The sequence below is a fragment of the Phoca vitulina genome, unplaced genomic scaffold, assembly GCF_004348235.1.
Source record: "Phoca vitulina isolate PV1807 unplaced genomic scaffold, GSC_HSeal_1.0 scaffold81, whole genome shotgun sequence".
In the NCBI taxonomy this organism is placed as follows: Eukaryota; Metazoa; Chordata; class Mammalia; order Carnivora; family Phocidae; genus Phoca; species Phoca vitulina.
In genome coordinates this window covers 520,462-535,578 of record NW_022589784.1, presented here as the reverse complement: position 1 = coordinate 535,578, position 15,117 = coordinate 520,462, and the positions used below count along the sequence as shown (strand labels likewise).

Sequence of the window (15,117 nt, the reverse complement as noted above, 5' to 3'; positions counted from 1 at the left end):
GGGGGGGCCACACCCTTTCAAAACTGCGCAGGGAGGGCCCCACTCCCTTTCCCCTCCTGAAGCTTGTGTGGCCAGGGAGCGAGGAGGTGCGGCCGGGGTCCCCGCAGACCCTCTGGGCATTCTCAAGACCTCGCAGCGCCGGAGGGGCCGGGGCTGTGGGGCTGAGAGCGAGGGGGGGCGGGGTTCCGATGGGGGAGGGCTGGCGGAAGGGGTTAGACCCAACCGCCCCTCGACGTTGGGGGGCGGTGCGCGACCGCAGAACCCACCGCTCCCCCGCAGTTGGGGGAGCCTCGGGGACGATGCCCCCGGCACAGCAGACGTTAGGGGGAGGAGGGCCATCCTCCTCCCGGGTCTCAGCGCCCACCGCCCGCCACGCGCTGGGGGAGCCCGGCGGGGGTCCCGGCCCTGCGCGCGGCGCGGCGTGCGACGGCCTCGGCCGGCGGGCTCGGGGGGCGCGCCCCTCACTCACCCGGTTCTTGACCTCGGCCGACAGCCCGTACGAGGGCCCCTTGTTGAACTGCGTGGAGCTCATGGCTGGCGGGGCGGCGGGCCGCGACGGGACGGGACGAGACGGGCGCGCCGGCGGGGGACGCGCGGGCCTGGCCGCCACGCCCCCGCCGCTGATTGGCCCCCGGCGCTCATGTCCTTATAAGGCCGGGACGCGCCGGATTCCTGCGGCCCGCACTTCCTGAGCCCCCTCGCCGCCCCCGACCCCCGCCCCGGCGGGGCACCCACCGTCGGCCCCGCGGAACGGCCGGGCCACAGAGGTGCGGAGAGCGCCCGAACAAGGCAGTCCTGTCCTCTCCCTGCTGGGAGACCCTCGGCGGCTCTGTCGGCCTTTCCGCACCCTTCGGCCCGGTGATTTGGGGCGGGACTCTAATCCCCCTGGGGCACGAATGAGGACCCCTCTCTGTCGCACAGAGGCGCCTCCAGCTCTACCCCCTTCCTGAGAACTCCCACAGCTGGGTGGTGGACAAGGGAACTAGGGCAGGCTCCTCAAAGGAGGGGCCTTTGGAGCTGGGGCTTTGATGGATGAGTAGGAGTTTGCCAGTCCAAAAGGGATAGTGTTCCCAGCAGAGCAAAAGTTGCAAAACCCTGAAGAGACCGTCAGTGGCTGAAAGCATGTAGAGGTCGATCAGATAGGTTGGGGAAGGGGGGTTGGAATGAGAAGGGGCTTTGAATTTCCCACTGAGGAATGACAGGGAATGCGGAGGGAGTAGAACAGAGACTTGAGGTCAGGAGATGTCCTGGGGGTAGAGCTGAGGCTGTTGAGTTTTTCAGGCCAGGCGCACACTTGGTGCTCAACAGGTGGTGTGTGCTTGTACAGATAATCAATCAATCAATCAATCAATGACAGAATAAATGGATTTACTTGTTCAGTAATTCATTCATTCATCCATTGACACAACTACTCATTGCTCAAATGCTCCCTGACATGGCTTCTGGGCCATTCCCTTGCTAGGAGATGCTGGCTTGCAGGAGACCTTAGCTCCATCCCTGCCCGTTCCTGGAAAGACAGAGCCGGGCACAGACTCCCACCCCTGCCCTATGTGAGCAAGTACAGGACAGAAAGAAGAGTCTGAAAGAGGGATGGAGGAAACTGGAGGGGAAGTGGGGGGTCCAGGAGAGGTGTCAAGGAAAGCTGCATGTAAGAGAGGACATGGGAGATGGGGTTTTAAAGCATGAGTAGGAGTTTGACACATTTGACAAGCAGCTCATTGGGCTCGGTGAGGGCTCAGAGATGACTCACCACTGCCCCTTCCATGGGAAGCACACCTCTCTGGCTCCCCAACCCCTGGATATCTGTTACCTCTCCACCTCTCATTCTCCCATTCCATCTATCTGAAGATCCTTTCTTCAGGGTTCAAGTCCTAGCCGGTGGTCTTGGGTGAGTCCCTTGGGTCTCAATTTCCTTGTCTGTAAAAAGTGGGAACCAGGGTGCCTGGGTGGCTCAGTTGGTTGAGCAACTGCCTTCAGCTCAGGTCATGATCCTGGAGTCCTTGGATTGAGTCTCGCATCGGGCTCCCTGCTCAGCGGGGAGTCTGCTTCGCCCTCTGACCCTCCCCCATCTCATGTACTCACTCTCTCATTCTCTCTCTCTCAAATAAATAAATAAAATCTTTTTAAAAAAATAAAATAAATAAATTGGTACCTTGTTAACTTTTCATACAGATTGCGTGCTGAAACATTACTAAAACTGTTCTCTTCTAGTTCTTTTAACGTGGCTTAAAATTTAAAATCACATGTGTGGTCAGGCTCATGTTTCTATTGGCCCGCGCTGTTCTGGACCCTGGGCCAAATCCAGATTCCAGGTTTGGTTTGGTTTGGTTTTTTTGGGATGGCTCTTGAGCTAATAATTTTTTTTAGGGGGGGTACATTTTTAAGTGGTTGAAAAGAATTCTTTTCTGCAGCACGTGGAAATCCTATAATATTAAAGTGTCAGCTTCGAGACAAAGTTTTACGGGCACCCCGCTGTGCTCATTCATTTACAGCTGCCGTCATGCGACCCCGTCCTGAGCGGAGCTCTCTCTGGGCTGCCAGGCTGAGAATATGGGCTTTTTGGCCTTTTACAGAAAATAGTTTCCCCACCTGGGTTCTAGACACTCAACCTCCCAGAACCCAAGAAATCCAGACTCAGACATCCCCAAACTCAGAATCCTGGATTCTGGAAGCTTAGGACATTATAATTTTCGAAACTCCGCCTGAGGACCTCAGATTTATGGGATTACACAATTCTGTATAATCCTTTGGCCTCAGGGCCCCCACTTGGAGCCTGGCTTCAAATCCCAACTCCCCATTGGGCTGTGTGATTTCATGCAGCAAAGACACTTGGCGTCTCCAGGCCTCCTCTCCCCATCTGGAAAGCTCCTTGCAGCCCTTGGGTTTGCTGTCAGCGTGAAACGGGTTAATTTGTCAAGCACTCGCAGTACCACAGGGTAATCTAAGATAAGGGTTGTCCAGTCAACACACGTCAGTATTTTAGGAATTCTGGCCTCCGTTGGGAACCTGGCAAGGAGGTCTGGGACCCCTGCAGCTGCCTCTGCCCATGACCCCCAGGGACTCACTCATTCCCCCAGGACTGACCCCTGAGGAGACTGCAGGGGATGTGGAATGATGCAGGGCTCAGGGGGAAGGGGCTGTCGGTCCTCCAGGTACTCTGGGGTGGGACCTCGGTGATGCCTTTGGGGCAGGAGGCCACAGCTGGAGGACCTGGGGTTACAGGGCCCCCCAGAGCCTCAGCCTCAGGTACTGGGTTGGGGGCTGGGCCTGGGGTCCTGGTGGCAAACAATCATCTCAGGACACCTGCAGGCAGAACAAGCCCAATGCGGACAACAACAAAACAGTAACAGTAACAATAGCATCTCAGAGGACAGAGTGGGGGACCTGTGAAATCAGGTCAGGAGCCTCCCTTGCTCAAAATCGGCCCTGCTCCCCGAGGCCGCCTCCCCCGAGATGTCCTCCAGGACCCCTCCCACTGCTGGGTGAACTCTCCACCACACCGGCCTTCTCACTGTGCCCCAGTCCCGTCTCAGGGCCTTTGCCCTGGCTGTGCCCTCTGCTGATGCTCCGTCCGCCTGGCTCCTTCTCTGCCCTCCCCCCTGTTCGACGGCCAGCTTCTTGTGAGCCTCCCTGGACCCCCAATTAACTCTCAACCCGCCCCAGACCGGCTTCCTGCCCCTAGGCCACCAGCACACCCCAGACGCCTAGCAGCCGTGCCTTCAGCACCCTGGGACACCCAGCCCAGCTTCTCACTTCCCCGACGGTCCCCCGAAGCGTGGGTGTGGTGTGGCATTTGGTCCTTCTCTATCGCTTCGGGCTGAGACTTCCAACTCTCCTGGGCCATTTTTCTTTCTTCGTGACAGTGGCTTTCCGAGGAGGCCAGCAGTCGTCCACTTGCTTTGGTGGCCCTGAGTTTCTGCCACATGGCAGGGAGCTCTAGACAGCGCCTCAGCCACCGGTGGCCATTTCAGTGTAAATTACACGCATAAAAATAAATGGCTACATTTCACATGCTGGAGGCCTTGGACCTCGCTGGACAGATGAGCAGCTCGCGATGCCACCCCCGGCCGCACCCAAGCGAGGCTGGGTTTAGGCTGGGTTTACCCTCCAGGTCAGAGGGACATCTGCCTGCCTCTCTGTTGGGAAAGACCATTTTTTCCTCCCTTTGCAGGTAACAAGTGATTTGGGAGTAATCCAGTAATTTCAAGAGTGTGCATATATTGAGCTCTATGCCAGGCCCAGCTCTACGTGCCGGGCACTCTATGAAACAGGAAGAGAATGCTCTCAGCCTCCCTCCTGGTCGTGGTGGAGTAGGACACCATCTGCGCGGCCATCTCCTGGGTGTGGGGCTCCCAGGATCACAAAACCTGGCGGGTGGATCTGGAAGGTTCTCTCAGCTTCCTGGTCACAGCTGACAGGTCTCCTCCCTCTCTGACCACCTCCCCCATATCCTGGACTTTCGCAGAGGCCCCGTCTGCCCCCCTCACAGTGGGATGCTCGCCCTCAGGAACCAGATCACACATCAGTCTCCCTGCGGGTCCTTGAGCTCTGTGGGGGCTCAGGCCCTGGGGCACCGGCAGCCGCCGTCCCCATTCGCAGCGGGCCTGGCGTCCACTGTCCTTGGCCAGGGCGGCCGCTCAGGCGTCCTCATCCCGTGCTCCCTGTCTCCCCCTCCGCCGGTCCTTCCACACTTCCTGTTGCAGCGGGGAGCGTGTTCTGGAAGCACCCGGCATACAGCAGCACTCAGTGAATGTTCACCCGGTATTTCCTTGGCGGTTGAGCGGCCTTTGGAGGACACTGAAGGAGGGAGCTCGAGGGGTGTGCTAGGCTGAGCGCTGCCGGGCCGGGGGCGGCGGAGTGGGCAGGCACACCGCTGAGCCTGCGGGTCAGAACTCCCGCCGGAGTTGCCGGGGCTTTTCAGGGCCCAGGTCCGCACTGCTCGCGGGCCCGCATTGTCCACGCTGTCGTCCCCTCGTGGACCACGCTTGCGCGGGTGGCAGGTGGCAGATGCACACCGGAGCCGCGCCCAGCGCGGAGTCTGGAGGTCGGGAAGCGGGCGACGGCATGAGCCTCCTGAGCGACCCGGCTCACGGAAGGAAAACCTCGCACTCGCTGGGCCACCGTGAAGCGTGGGACGTGGCTCAGCCCTAAGTCGGTCCTTCCCTTTCGCGCATGCAGCAGGCGCTCTCTAGATGCTCGCGCCCACCCGCCGTCGCGGCGAGCGGTGCTTTGAAGCAAAATATGGAACGCTTCACGAATTTGCGTGTCATCCTTGCGCAGGGGCCATGCTAATCTTCTCTGTATCGTTCCAATTTTAGTATATGTGCTGCCGAAGCGAGCACGGTTCTAGCGCCCTACACAGAACTATTTAAAGTTCAAAAGTAAAATCACTTTACAGTTAGGCCACACCGATGTAACTGCATTCACCGTGATTTTCCTAGGGCTCCATGTAAATGGCTATCTCCTACCATCACGCTTGCCTTGAGTGTCTCTAATCACGCTAAAGCCCTAGATATTGACTAATTTAATCGCCCAAGTGCGGCTTCGCAGACGCGAAGGCTTGTGGGGGATGATATGCAAAAAAGACCCGGACGAGACGCGGCCCCGCCCCTGGCCTGGGGAGAGGGCGGGGCCGCTTTGGGCCGGCCGCCGCCATCCCAGCGTTCCCCGCGAGCGCAGGGGAGCCGCTCTTGCCGCCGCGGCGACTCGCTGGCGTCAGCAGGCCGCGGAGGCGGAAGATGGCGGCGGCGCCGGCGGCCGGGCGTCGGTGAGCAGCGCGGCGGCGGCGAGAACGGCCGATGGCGGCCGGGAGGCGCCTTCGGGGACCCGCGGGCCGTTAGGGCGCGACGGTGGGCGGCATGTCGGAGCACGCGGCGCCCGGGGCCCCCGGGCCCGGGCCCGGGCCCAACGGCGGCGGCGGCGGCCCGATCCCCGCGCGCGGGCCTCGCACCCCCAACCTCAACCCCAACCCTCTCATCAACGTGCGCGACCGGCTCTTCCACGCGCTCTTCTTCAAGATGGCTGTCACCTATTCGCGGCTGTTCCCACCCGCCTTCCGCCGTCTCTTCGAGTTCTTCGTGCTGCTCAAGGTGACCGAGGCCCCGACCCCTGACCCTTGACCCCAGCGGCCGGACCCTCCTCCCAGGTCTGCGACCTCTGACCCCGACCCCGCTGGGGCAGCGAACCCCTCTCCTCCAGGCCCCGTAATCTTGCGATTGGTGGCCCCTGATCCCGACTCCAGAAGCTCACTCGCAGCCGCCTCCAGTCTGCGCCCCTGGCCTCCGCCTTTCCCGGGTCCCTGAGCTCTGGGGGCCGGAGCCCGGGAGCCCAGCTCAGACCTGCCAGGGATCTCCGCCCAGCCCCGCGACCCCTGGCCGTGCTGCCTGGGATCCTCAGGCCGGGCCCAGACCTACCCCCAGTCTTGGGCTCCCCCAAATCCGGGGAATTCCAGACCCCCCTCTCCGCTCCCCGCTGCCCAGGACACACCCCACGCCCACTTTCCCGCACTGGAAGCCGCTCCCCATTTCTGTCTTTACCTGCTCCTTTCTTTCCTTGGGGCTCTCCCCTTCCTTAGGATCTCCCCCCGCCCCCTCCACTTAGCCTCTCAGGGGACCGTGACCTAGCTGAGGACACCTCGCCAGGGTTAGTGTCAAAGTTGGAGCCAGCTCTGCTGCCCTAGCGAGGGGCCTTGTGCGAACTCACTTCCCATCTTCCCTCGGTGGCACAGGCGTGTCAGCCCAGACCCCGGCTCAGGGAGGACTGGCCCTGGCCTGGGTCCTTCTAAGAAGGGGTCTCCAATGATCGCGGCAGCTCTTCAGAGAAGGTTCTGGGGTCCTGAGCAGAGTGGTGGTCCAGGTTGGGCAGATGGCCTTTTGTTTCCCATCAGAGTGCTCCCACACTAGGGCTGCAGACGGCAAGATCGCCAGGTGAGCTCTGGGTGCCTCGTCTGCCGAGAGGGGGCTGATGCTGGCATTCGAGGCACCTGGGGTGCTGGCCAGAGCAGCTTGGTCAGGAGCTGGAGGCACGCTGGGGTTAGGTGGGAGGAGTGCAGACTTGGTCGTTGGTTCCGGCCTGCCACAGCCTACGGGAAGTGCACTGGTCCCTTGTCTGCAAGACTGCCTGATGCTGCGCGGGGCCAGCCTTCCTGCTCCTCCCTCCCCACAGCCCCCCAGAGCATCACGGGTCCCCTGTGGAGGATTCCTGATCCGGGCTTCCCTTATTGGGCTCCTGGGTGTGTGGACAGAAGTCCGTGTGTGGGCATGATTTCCTGGGTGGAGGAAGCACCGCCTTCCTCAGATGACGAGAAGGGGTCCGCCTATGCTGAGAGCAGGTCCTGGTCGCCTCAGTTCTGACCCGCCACTTCCTGACTTGGGAGCAGATCGTGTGTTTGGGCCAACCTGGCACACAGATGTCCCTGGCATAGGTCGTCAAGTGTCCTGGGAGGCTCTGACTCCTGAGCTCTCCTCTTTGGACCAGGGTGCTGGGCGAGTGACCCGTGGGCTAAAGCCTGGAGACCTCGTGTACCTCATGAATCTGCCCAACCCCTGGTGTCTTTGTTTCACTCATCTGCACAGTGAGGCCTGGGCCCGGCTGATTTGTGAGGCTGCTGCAAGTTCCAGAAAGCTCCTCGTCTTTGCTTCCTGCCTGCCCAGCTTCCGGTGCCCTCACTGCAGAGATGGAGGTCCCTTTGCGGACTTCCTCGTGGCTGTGTCTTCCTGTGGTCCCTGTTCTGCTAAGCTCACGGCCGTGAGGCAGCCCAGGCCCCTCCAGTCCCCCACTGGGCTGGCCTGTGGGGGGCAAGAGGCAGTGAGTGGGCTGGGGCCCATGTTCCAGCAGCCTGGGCTTCCGCCTCTGCTGGTTTTCCTGGCATCGAGGGCAGACCAGGACCTCCTGAGTCCTGGAGCAGCAGGCACTAGGTGTCCCAGCCTGTCCAGTTGGACTCTGAACCTTGGGCAGCCTCACCCTGCAGCCACTGAGCGATGCCTGCAGGGTAACTGGGGGGCTCTGATATTCATTGCCTTTGCCACCCCCCCCCATGAATGGAGGTGACCCTCAGGGGGTCACTGTGATGTGTGATAGGTGTGTGGAGTGCCCCAGGGTCCTTGCTGTGAATGGGAGTCCCTGAACACATCCTCTGTGCCACCTCCTGCCTGGTTCTGGGACACAGCGTTGAGAGGGCAGAACAGGAGGGAGGGAGAGAGCGGGGCATGGGGTGAGACAGTGGCTAGGTGGGGCAAGGTCTGTGTGAGATCAGGCAGCCTCAGGCCTCAGCGGAGGCAGCCAGAAATGCGGCTGCAAAGGCACTGGGGCTGGCAGGTCAGCAAGGCCAGTGGGGCTGGGCGTGTGGGGTCACATGGAGTGGCAGAGATTGGGGGGCTGTGGGTCCTCGTGCAGGGCTAGCTACTGTCTTGCCTGGGCAGATATGGGTGTGATAGGTCTTTGGAGGCACCAAAGCTGTGTCTGCCCCCTTGTTCCTTTTTTTTTTTTTTTAAGATTTTTATTTATTTATTTGAGAGAGAGCACATGAGAGAGGGGAGGGTCAGAGGGAGAAGCAGACTCCCTGCGGAGCAGGGAGCCCGATGTGGGACTCGATCCCGGGACTCCAGGATCATGACCTGAGCCGAAGGCAGTCGCTTAACCAACTGAGCCTCCCAGGCACCCCTGCCCCCTTGTTCCTAATGGGGAAACAGGCCCAGATTAGGGCGGGCCTTGTCAGGTAGGATAGGGAGCTCCCCGCTTCGTCAAGGGCAACAGACGTGAGGCTTTAGGGCAGGAGGAAGATGCTGGTGGGGAGACGCCCTCGAGGAGTGCTGGAGAGGGCAGCAGGGTGACACTGGGGACTTGGGGCCACTCTGGGGTCACACACATTGGTGCCACCGGCCCCCCCTCATTTCACGTGCCCTTCCTCGGCAGGACAGGTGGCTTCCCTCCCTTGGGATCCAGCTTCCTCTGTCCAGCGTGTCCTCTGGGTTTAATTCCCAGCTCTACCTCTCCGGGCCCTGTGGCCTCTGGTTAGGTTTTCTCATCTGCAAACTGGGGTGGTGGCAGACACGTGTGTCCCCGGGAGAAGTGCCTGGACAGCCCCTGGCACCAGGCCACACTGCATGCTCAGCCCTTTGTGTGAAATCTTGGTACATCAGGCAGCCAGAGCGGGCGGTGTGCTCGACGTCTGGGCCTGGAAAATGTGGCCAGGAGCTTAGCACAGGGCACGGCCGTCTGGCCTCATCCTGTGGGTGCTTTGGGTCCCGTTCCTCCCATCTCCGGCTTGGCAGTCTTGGGGAGAGGGGCTGGGTGGGCCGGTCTGTGGGAGGCTCTGCGGGCATGGGGGCCTCGGCCGGCCTTCCACACTGCCGCCCCAGGCAGGGGTTCCAGCTCTGCTTGCATCTTCAGCATCTGTCTTCCGCGACCTGAGCGGCACCCTCGTCACTGTCCTGCGGGGGCGCTTACGGCTGCAGGCAAAGGAAGTACAGTTCATGTTGGCCCAAGAGAGGAGGCTCTGGAGCAACTGCGGGGGCGGGGTGTTGGCCACGGGATTGCGGGCTGGGCCCAGGATTGCGGCAGCGAGCTCAGATGTGGAGCTGCTGCGTCCCCCTCTGGTCCCGGCCCCCGTGGCTGGGCCCCAGGATGGGCGTGCACACTCTGCTGCCCAGTCTGCAAGGCAGGCGGTCGACGGCTGGTGCCGGCGGCCTGTGTGGGGCTCCTGGCGCCCCTGCCGCTGGCCGTGCGGCCATGGGTCGCGGGTGTGTTGAAGGCTGCACTGGCCCGTCTGAGGAAAGGCAGCCCCTGAACACCCACTTTTCCCAGAACAGTGATGGGCATCACATCGGGCCAGCTGGGCCCTCTTCCCAAGGGTTGGGGCCGTGGGTGATACGTGGGCGTGTTGCCCGAAATGCAGCATCCAGTCCGGGGGGCTGACACTTGGCCAAAGTCCCCATGAGTAACACAACCATCTTGGGGCGCCTGGTGGCTCAGTCGTTAAGCGTCTGCCTTCGGCTCAGGTCGTGATCCCAGGGTCCTGGGATCGAGCCCCGCATCGGGCTCCCTGCTCCGCGGGAAGCCTGCTTCTCCCTCTCCCCGTCCCCCTCCTTGGGTTCCCTCTTTCGCTGTCTCTCTCTCTGTCAGATAAATAAATAAAATCTTAAAAAAAAAACGCAACCATCAGACAGAGACGTGGGCTTCCGGGGGAGGCAGTGGCCCTTTTGATGCTCCTACTTCAAGGCAGGCAAAAGGTGCTGTTGGTGGGGTGTCGTAGGGCAAAGTCTCACCCACCAGCCCTCCTTCCTGCAGTGCTGACAAGGGCCAGGTCACTCTGTTGGGGGGGCCGGCCCAGGCACAGTGGGGGCTGAGCAGCACCCCCGGCCCCACCCATCCATGCCAGGAGCACGCCCAGTGTCCCCTGGGGGCAGGAGCCCATTTTACAGATGGAGGGGACGTGCCTCCAAGGGGCGCAGCACGCTGGCCTTGCCAGCCCAGGAGGGGTGCAGAGGGCGCCAGGCCAGGCACGGGAGGCTCTTTGTAGCTGGTGAGGTCAGGGGTGCTCGGAGGACAAGGCAGAGCGTGAGGCTGCTGGGCAGGCCTGAGCCCAGTCTGACCCGTCCCCCAGTGAGGGTCCTGCACGTGGCCGAGAGGGCATCCCCACTTCCTCAGGGCCGTCCTGGGACTTGCCGTGGACCTGGGCTTCACTGACCGTTTCCTGCCCCCAGGCGCTCTTCGTGCTCTTCGTCCTGGCCTACATCCACATCGCCTTCTCACGCTCGCCCATCAACTGCCTGGAGCACGTGCGGGACAAGTGGCCGCGGGAGGGCATCCTGCGCGTGGAGGTCCAGCACAACTCGAGCCGCGCGCCCGTCTTCCTGCAGTTCTGTGACGGCGGCCGCCGCGGCAGCTTCCCTGGCCTGGCCGTGGAGCCGGGCAGCCCAGAGCCGGAGGAGGAAGAGGAGGAGAAGCTGACCGTGGACATGTTCGGGAATGCGTCCATCAGGGTGAGCGGGCCAGGCGTGCTGTGCGTGCGGGTGTGTGGTGAGCCGGTGCTTCATCTGGTCGTGGGCCGCTGGCTCCCCCCGGCCTGCTCCTGCTGGTGTGGCCTTGGGGGGCGGGGACTGTGCTGGAGACTCAGGGCCTCGGGCCATTTCCCAGCCCTAGTGGGAAGGGATTGGCCCATTTCTGGGGGCACCGAGGGCAGAGACCGCTGAGAAGGAGGCCCCTGGTGGCATTGGGCCGAGAGCTTGAAGCTGGTGCTAGCTTCCTAGGTGGAACCACTGCCCGTGGGGTGGGGAATGCCCTGTCACCGGAGACGTGCAGGTGGGCGCCGGCACCGGCAGAGGTCAGGTGGATGTGGGGGGCCCACAGCTGGAAGGGAAGGCCCTGCTGAAGTAGTTAGAGCCTGGACCCCTGTGGTTGGTGCAGACCCTTCCCTAGAGATGGTCACTTAGGGGAATGTGGTGTTGGGGTGGGGGCTCTGGGAGGTTACAGGTCAGAGGCCTCCCAGCCCCGGAGGTGGAGGGCATCCCAGCGGAGGCTGGGAGTCACAGCAGCCAGGGGTGGGGTGCATGTCCTTGCAGTCAGCAGAGGAGCTGGGTCTCTGGGCCAGGCCGCTGATGCCCTTCCTCTTGGCACTCCGCAGTTTGAGCTGGACATTGAGCCCAAGGTGTTGAAGCCACCGGGGGGTGCTGAGGCCCCGAATGACAGCCAGGAGCTCCCCTTCCCAGAGACACCCACAAAAGGTACACCCGTGGGCCCCTGGCTGGCTCTTGATCTCGGGGTTGTGAATTCGAGACCTGTGTTGGGTGTGGAGATTTCTTTTCTTCCTCTCTCCTTTCCTTCCTTTCTAGATTTTTATTTATTTATTTACTTATTTGAGAGAGCGAGTGAGAATGAGCACGCGCACAAGTAGGAGGAAAGGCAGAGGGAGAAAGACAAGCAGATTCCCCGCTGAGCGTGGGGCTCGGTCCCCGGACCCCGAGATTACGACCCGGGTTGGAGGCAGACACTTAGCCGATTAAGCCGCCAGGCGCCCTGGGCAGAGAGATTTCTTAGAAAATAAAACCTTCTCCCTTCTCTGGGAGCCTCCTCTGTGAGAGGCGGGTGGCAGGCAGGGGTCCTGGGGGCCCTGTAGGTCCTGGGTGGCGTGGGTGGTGCCTGCCGGGAGGGGTCACCCAGCCCCCTCAGGGAAGAGGCCTAGACCAGGGCTCCGAGGCTCACGGGGCTCGTCCCCGCAGTGTGGCCGCAGGACGAGTATGTCGTGGAGTACTCACTGGAGTATGGCTTCCTACGGCTGTCACAGGCCACGCGACAGCGGCTCAGCATCCCTGTCATGGTGGTCACCCTGGGTAAGTGGCCCCAGAGCGAGGAGCGAGGCAGTGGGGCTGTCCGGGCTCTCAGGACTCCCGGGAGGGCGCCTGGGGGCGGCCCGGAAGCACTTGGGTCCGAGGTCCTGGGGCCGTGTCCACTCTCCAGCCGCGAGAAGCTTCCTCCCTCCGTGGCGTCCTGGGGCATCGGGGTCACAGCATTGCTCGGGTGGGGGCCCTGGCCAGACACTCCATCGTCTGCCTGCCCGCAGACCCCTCGCGAGACCAGTGCTTTGGGGACCGCTTCAGCCGCCTGCTGCTGGCCGAGTTCCTGGGCTACGACGACATCCTCATGTCCAGTGTCAAGGGCCTGGCCGAGAACGAGGAGAACAAGGGTTCGGCGGGCCCCGGCACCAGGTGGGGGCGGGGTGTGGGGCAGTGGCTGGGCAGGCGCTCACGGCCTCCCCCCTACCTCTGAGCAGGCTTCCTTCGCAACGTGGTGTCCGGAGAGCACTACCGTTTCGTGAGCATGTGGATGGCCCGCACGTCCTACCTGGCCGCCTTCGTCATCATGGTCATCTTCGTGAGTGCCGCGGGGGCGGGCTGGCAGGGCGGGGCGGGCACCGGGGCGGCCCCTCCCTGAAGCGTCCCCCGGCCCTCGTTTGCAGACCCTCAGCGTTTCCATGCTGCTCAGATACTCCCACCACCAGATTTTTGTCTTCATTGGTGAGTCTCCCTGCTGGCCGGCCGGGTGGGAGGGGTGGGCTCTGCCCCAGGCCCCCAAGGCCCCCTGCCCACCCCACCCGGACGCCGGGCACCTCACCTGGTCTGCCTGCCCGCCGCTCTCTGCCCGCAGTGGACCTGCTGCAGATGCTAGAGATGAACATGGCCATCGCCTTCCCCGCGGCGCCCCTGCTCACGGTCATCCTGGCCCTCGTAGGTGAGGCCTTCTCCCTCCCTCCCTCCCCCCTCCCTCCCCCCTCCCTCCCTCCCCCCCTCCTGCCTCCCCGCCGCCCGGCCCAACCGCCCGGCCTCCCCACAGGGATGGAGGCCATCATGTCTGAGTTTTTCAACGACACCACCACGGCCTTCTACATCATCCTCATCGTCTGGCTGGCCGACCAGTACGATGCCATCTGCTGCCACACGAACACCAGCAAGAGGCACTGGCTGCGGTGAGCACCGGGGCCGCGGGGGGCGGGCGGGCTCCGTGGGCGGCGCCTCACTGTGCTCCCCGCAGGTTCTTCTATCTGTACCACTTCGCCTTCTACGCCTACCACTACCGCTTCAACGGCCAGTACAGCAGCCTGGCCCTGGTCACCTCCTGGCTCTTCATCCAGGTGAGCGTTCGCCTCGCTCCCCGAGGGGCGTGCGGCCTGTGCAGGGCCCCGTGGAGGCCGGGGGTCTCGCTCTGGCTGCCGGCCTGACTCCGCACCCCCCCCCCAGCATTCCATGATCTACTTCTTCCACCACTACGAGCTGCCCGCCATCCTGCAGCAGATCCGAATCCAGGAGCTGCTGCTGCAGACCCCAGCACTGGGCCCCGGGGCCCCCACGGCGCTTCCGGACGACCTGAACAACAATGGGGGCGCCCCGGCCGCCACTCCCGACCCTGCCGGCCAGCCCCCCGCCCTGGGCCCCAGTTTGCCGGGCACTAGTGGGGGCCCTGGGCCCGTGGCTGAGGCACCCAGCTCTCTGGTGGCCGCGGCAGCCTCGGTGGCCGCAGCGGCCAGCAGTGACCTGGGCTGGATGGCAGAGACGGCCGCCATGATCACGGACGCCTCCTTCCTGTCTGGCCTCAGTGCCTCTCTCCTGGAACGGCGGCCCGCCGGTCCGCTGAGCCCTGGTGGGGGGCTCCCCCGAGCCCCCCAGGACAGTGCCCCTTCCGTCAACTCCCTGGCGCATGACACAGCGCCCCCAGCTGCCGGGGTGAGTGGGCCCAGCCCCGCACCCACAGCCCCAGTGGATTCACCCCCGGAGGTCGGTTCCTGAGCCTTGGGCAGCTGACCGCCCCATCCCTGGCCATGTAGGCCCGCTGGGTATGACCAGGCTGGAGCCCTCAGGTGTCGGGTCGGCTGTCCCGGTGGTTCTTGGGACTGCCCAGCCTGCCTTGGGTGGTGTCAGGGTCCATCAGGTTTGCCCAGAGTGGGGCTTCTCTTCCCCTGTGTGGGGCCTGCCGGAGGCCTGTCCCTGCTACGTTAGTGGTGGGCCCCCTCAGCCAGTGAATAGAGGCAGCCCGAAGGGGGGGGGGGGGGGGGCTCCATGGAAGGTTCTGGAAAGGGCTGGTGAACTGTGTGGAGTGAGCTGTCCGTCAGTAGCAGAGCTGGACAGGTCTCTAACAAGGAGAATGCAGGTGGGGCCACCCTCGCTGTCCCGGCCTGCTCAGCTGGTGCTCCATCATGCTCAGTGCCTTTTCCACGGCCTCTGACCCCAGGTGTGCACCAGGGCTGGGGTCCCAGGAGGGCAGAGTTCACGCCTCGGGCTCGGAGATGAGGTGTACAGGCGCCAACGTGGAAGGCAGGGGCCGGGTGTGGGGGTCCAGCCCTGCTGGGGTGGGAGTGGGACAGGGCTGGTGGCCAAACTAAATCACTCGGTGAGGAACGCAGAAGAGTGCTCATTCCATTCTATTTAATTGCAGTGTACAAAATTGTGTTTGTATATAGAATAAACTGTTGACGGCGGCGGTCAGCGTCTGCGTGCGCAGGCAGGGAGGGACCTGCTCCCGCGGCCTCCGGGCTTCCGTGCGGGCTGGGGCGGGGGCCCTGGGCCGAGTGCGGGCGGGCGGCGTGGGGCCGCCGGAGCGGGGCGGGGGCTGCGTGCCCTCGGGTGG

General features: G+C 63.0%; 2 protein-coding genes and 1 non-coding gene across 4 annotated transcripts in view; 1 reads left to right on the top strand and 2 right to left on the bottom strand.

The window, feature by feature from the left end:
* CNN2 (calponin 2) overlaps positions 1–578 on the bottom strand; it is a 7,577-nt gene extending 6,999 nt beyond the window's left edge. Inside the window, exon 1 of the mRNA XM_032394671.1 lies at positions 470–578. Within this exon, the coding sequence (XP_032250562.1) occupies positions 470–532 (63 nt within the window). The 5' untranslated portion in view covers positions 533–578. The remainder of the gene's footprint in view (positions 1–469) is intronic.
* A 4,657-nt stretch (positions 579–5,235) lies between these two features.
* On the bottom strand, positions 5,236–5,342 carry LOC116625969. Its single transcript, XR_004298146.1, has one exon. It is a non-coding gene; the product is annotated as a U6 spliceosomal RNA (small nuclear RNA).
* A 516-nt stretch (positions 5,343–5,858) lies between these two features.
* Positions 5,859–14,989, top strand: TMEM259 (transmembrane protein 259). Of its 2 annotated transcripts, XM_032394830.1 has the most exons (12): positions 5,859–6,089; positions 10,704–10,982; positions 11,624–11,723; positions 12,219–12,329; positions 12,560–12,682; positions 12,770–12,870; positions 12,956–13,013; positions 13,144–13,227; positions 13,330–13,462; positions 13,528–13,627; positions 13,734–13,820; positions 13,951–14,989. In XM_032394830.1, the coding sequence occupies exons 1-12, from the start codon at positions 5,859–5,861 to the stop codon at positions 14,056–14,058; spliced, it is 1,515 nt and encodes a 504-aa protein (XP_032250721.1). In that variant the 3' UTR covers positions 14,059–14,989. The 2 variants fall into 2 exon arrangements, with proteins under 2 accessions (XP_032250721.1, XP_032250720.1); XM_032394829.1 differs by having other exon boundaries at positions 13,734–14,989.
* The last annotated feature ends 128 nt before the right edge of the window (positions 14,990–15,117 follow it).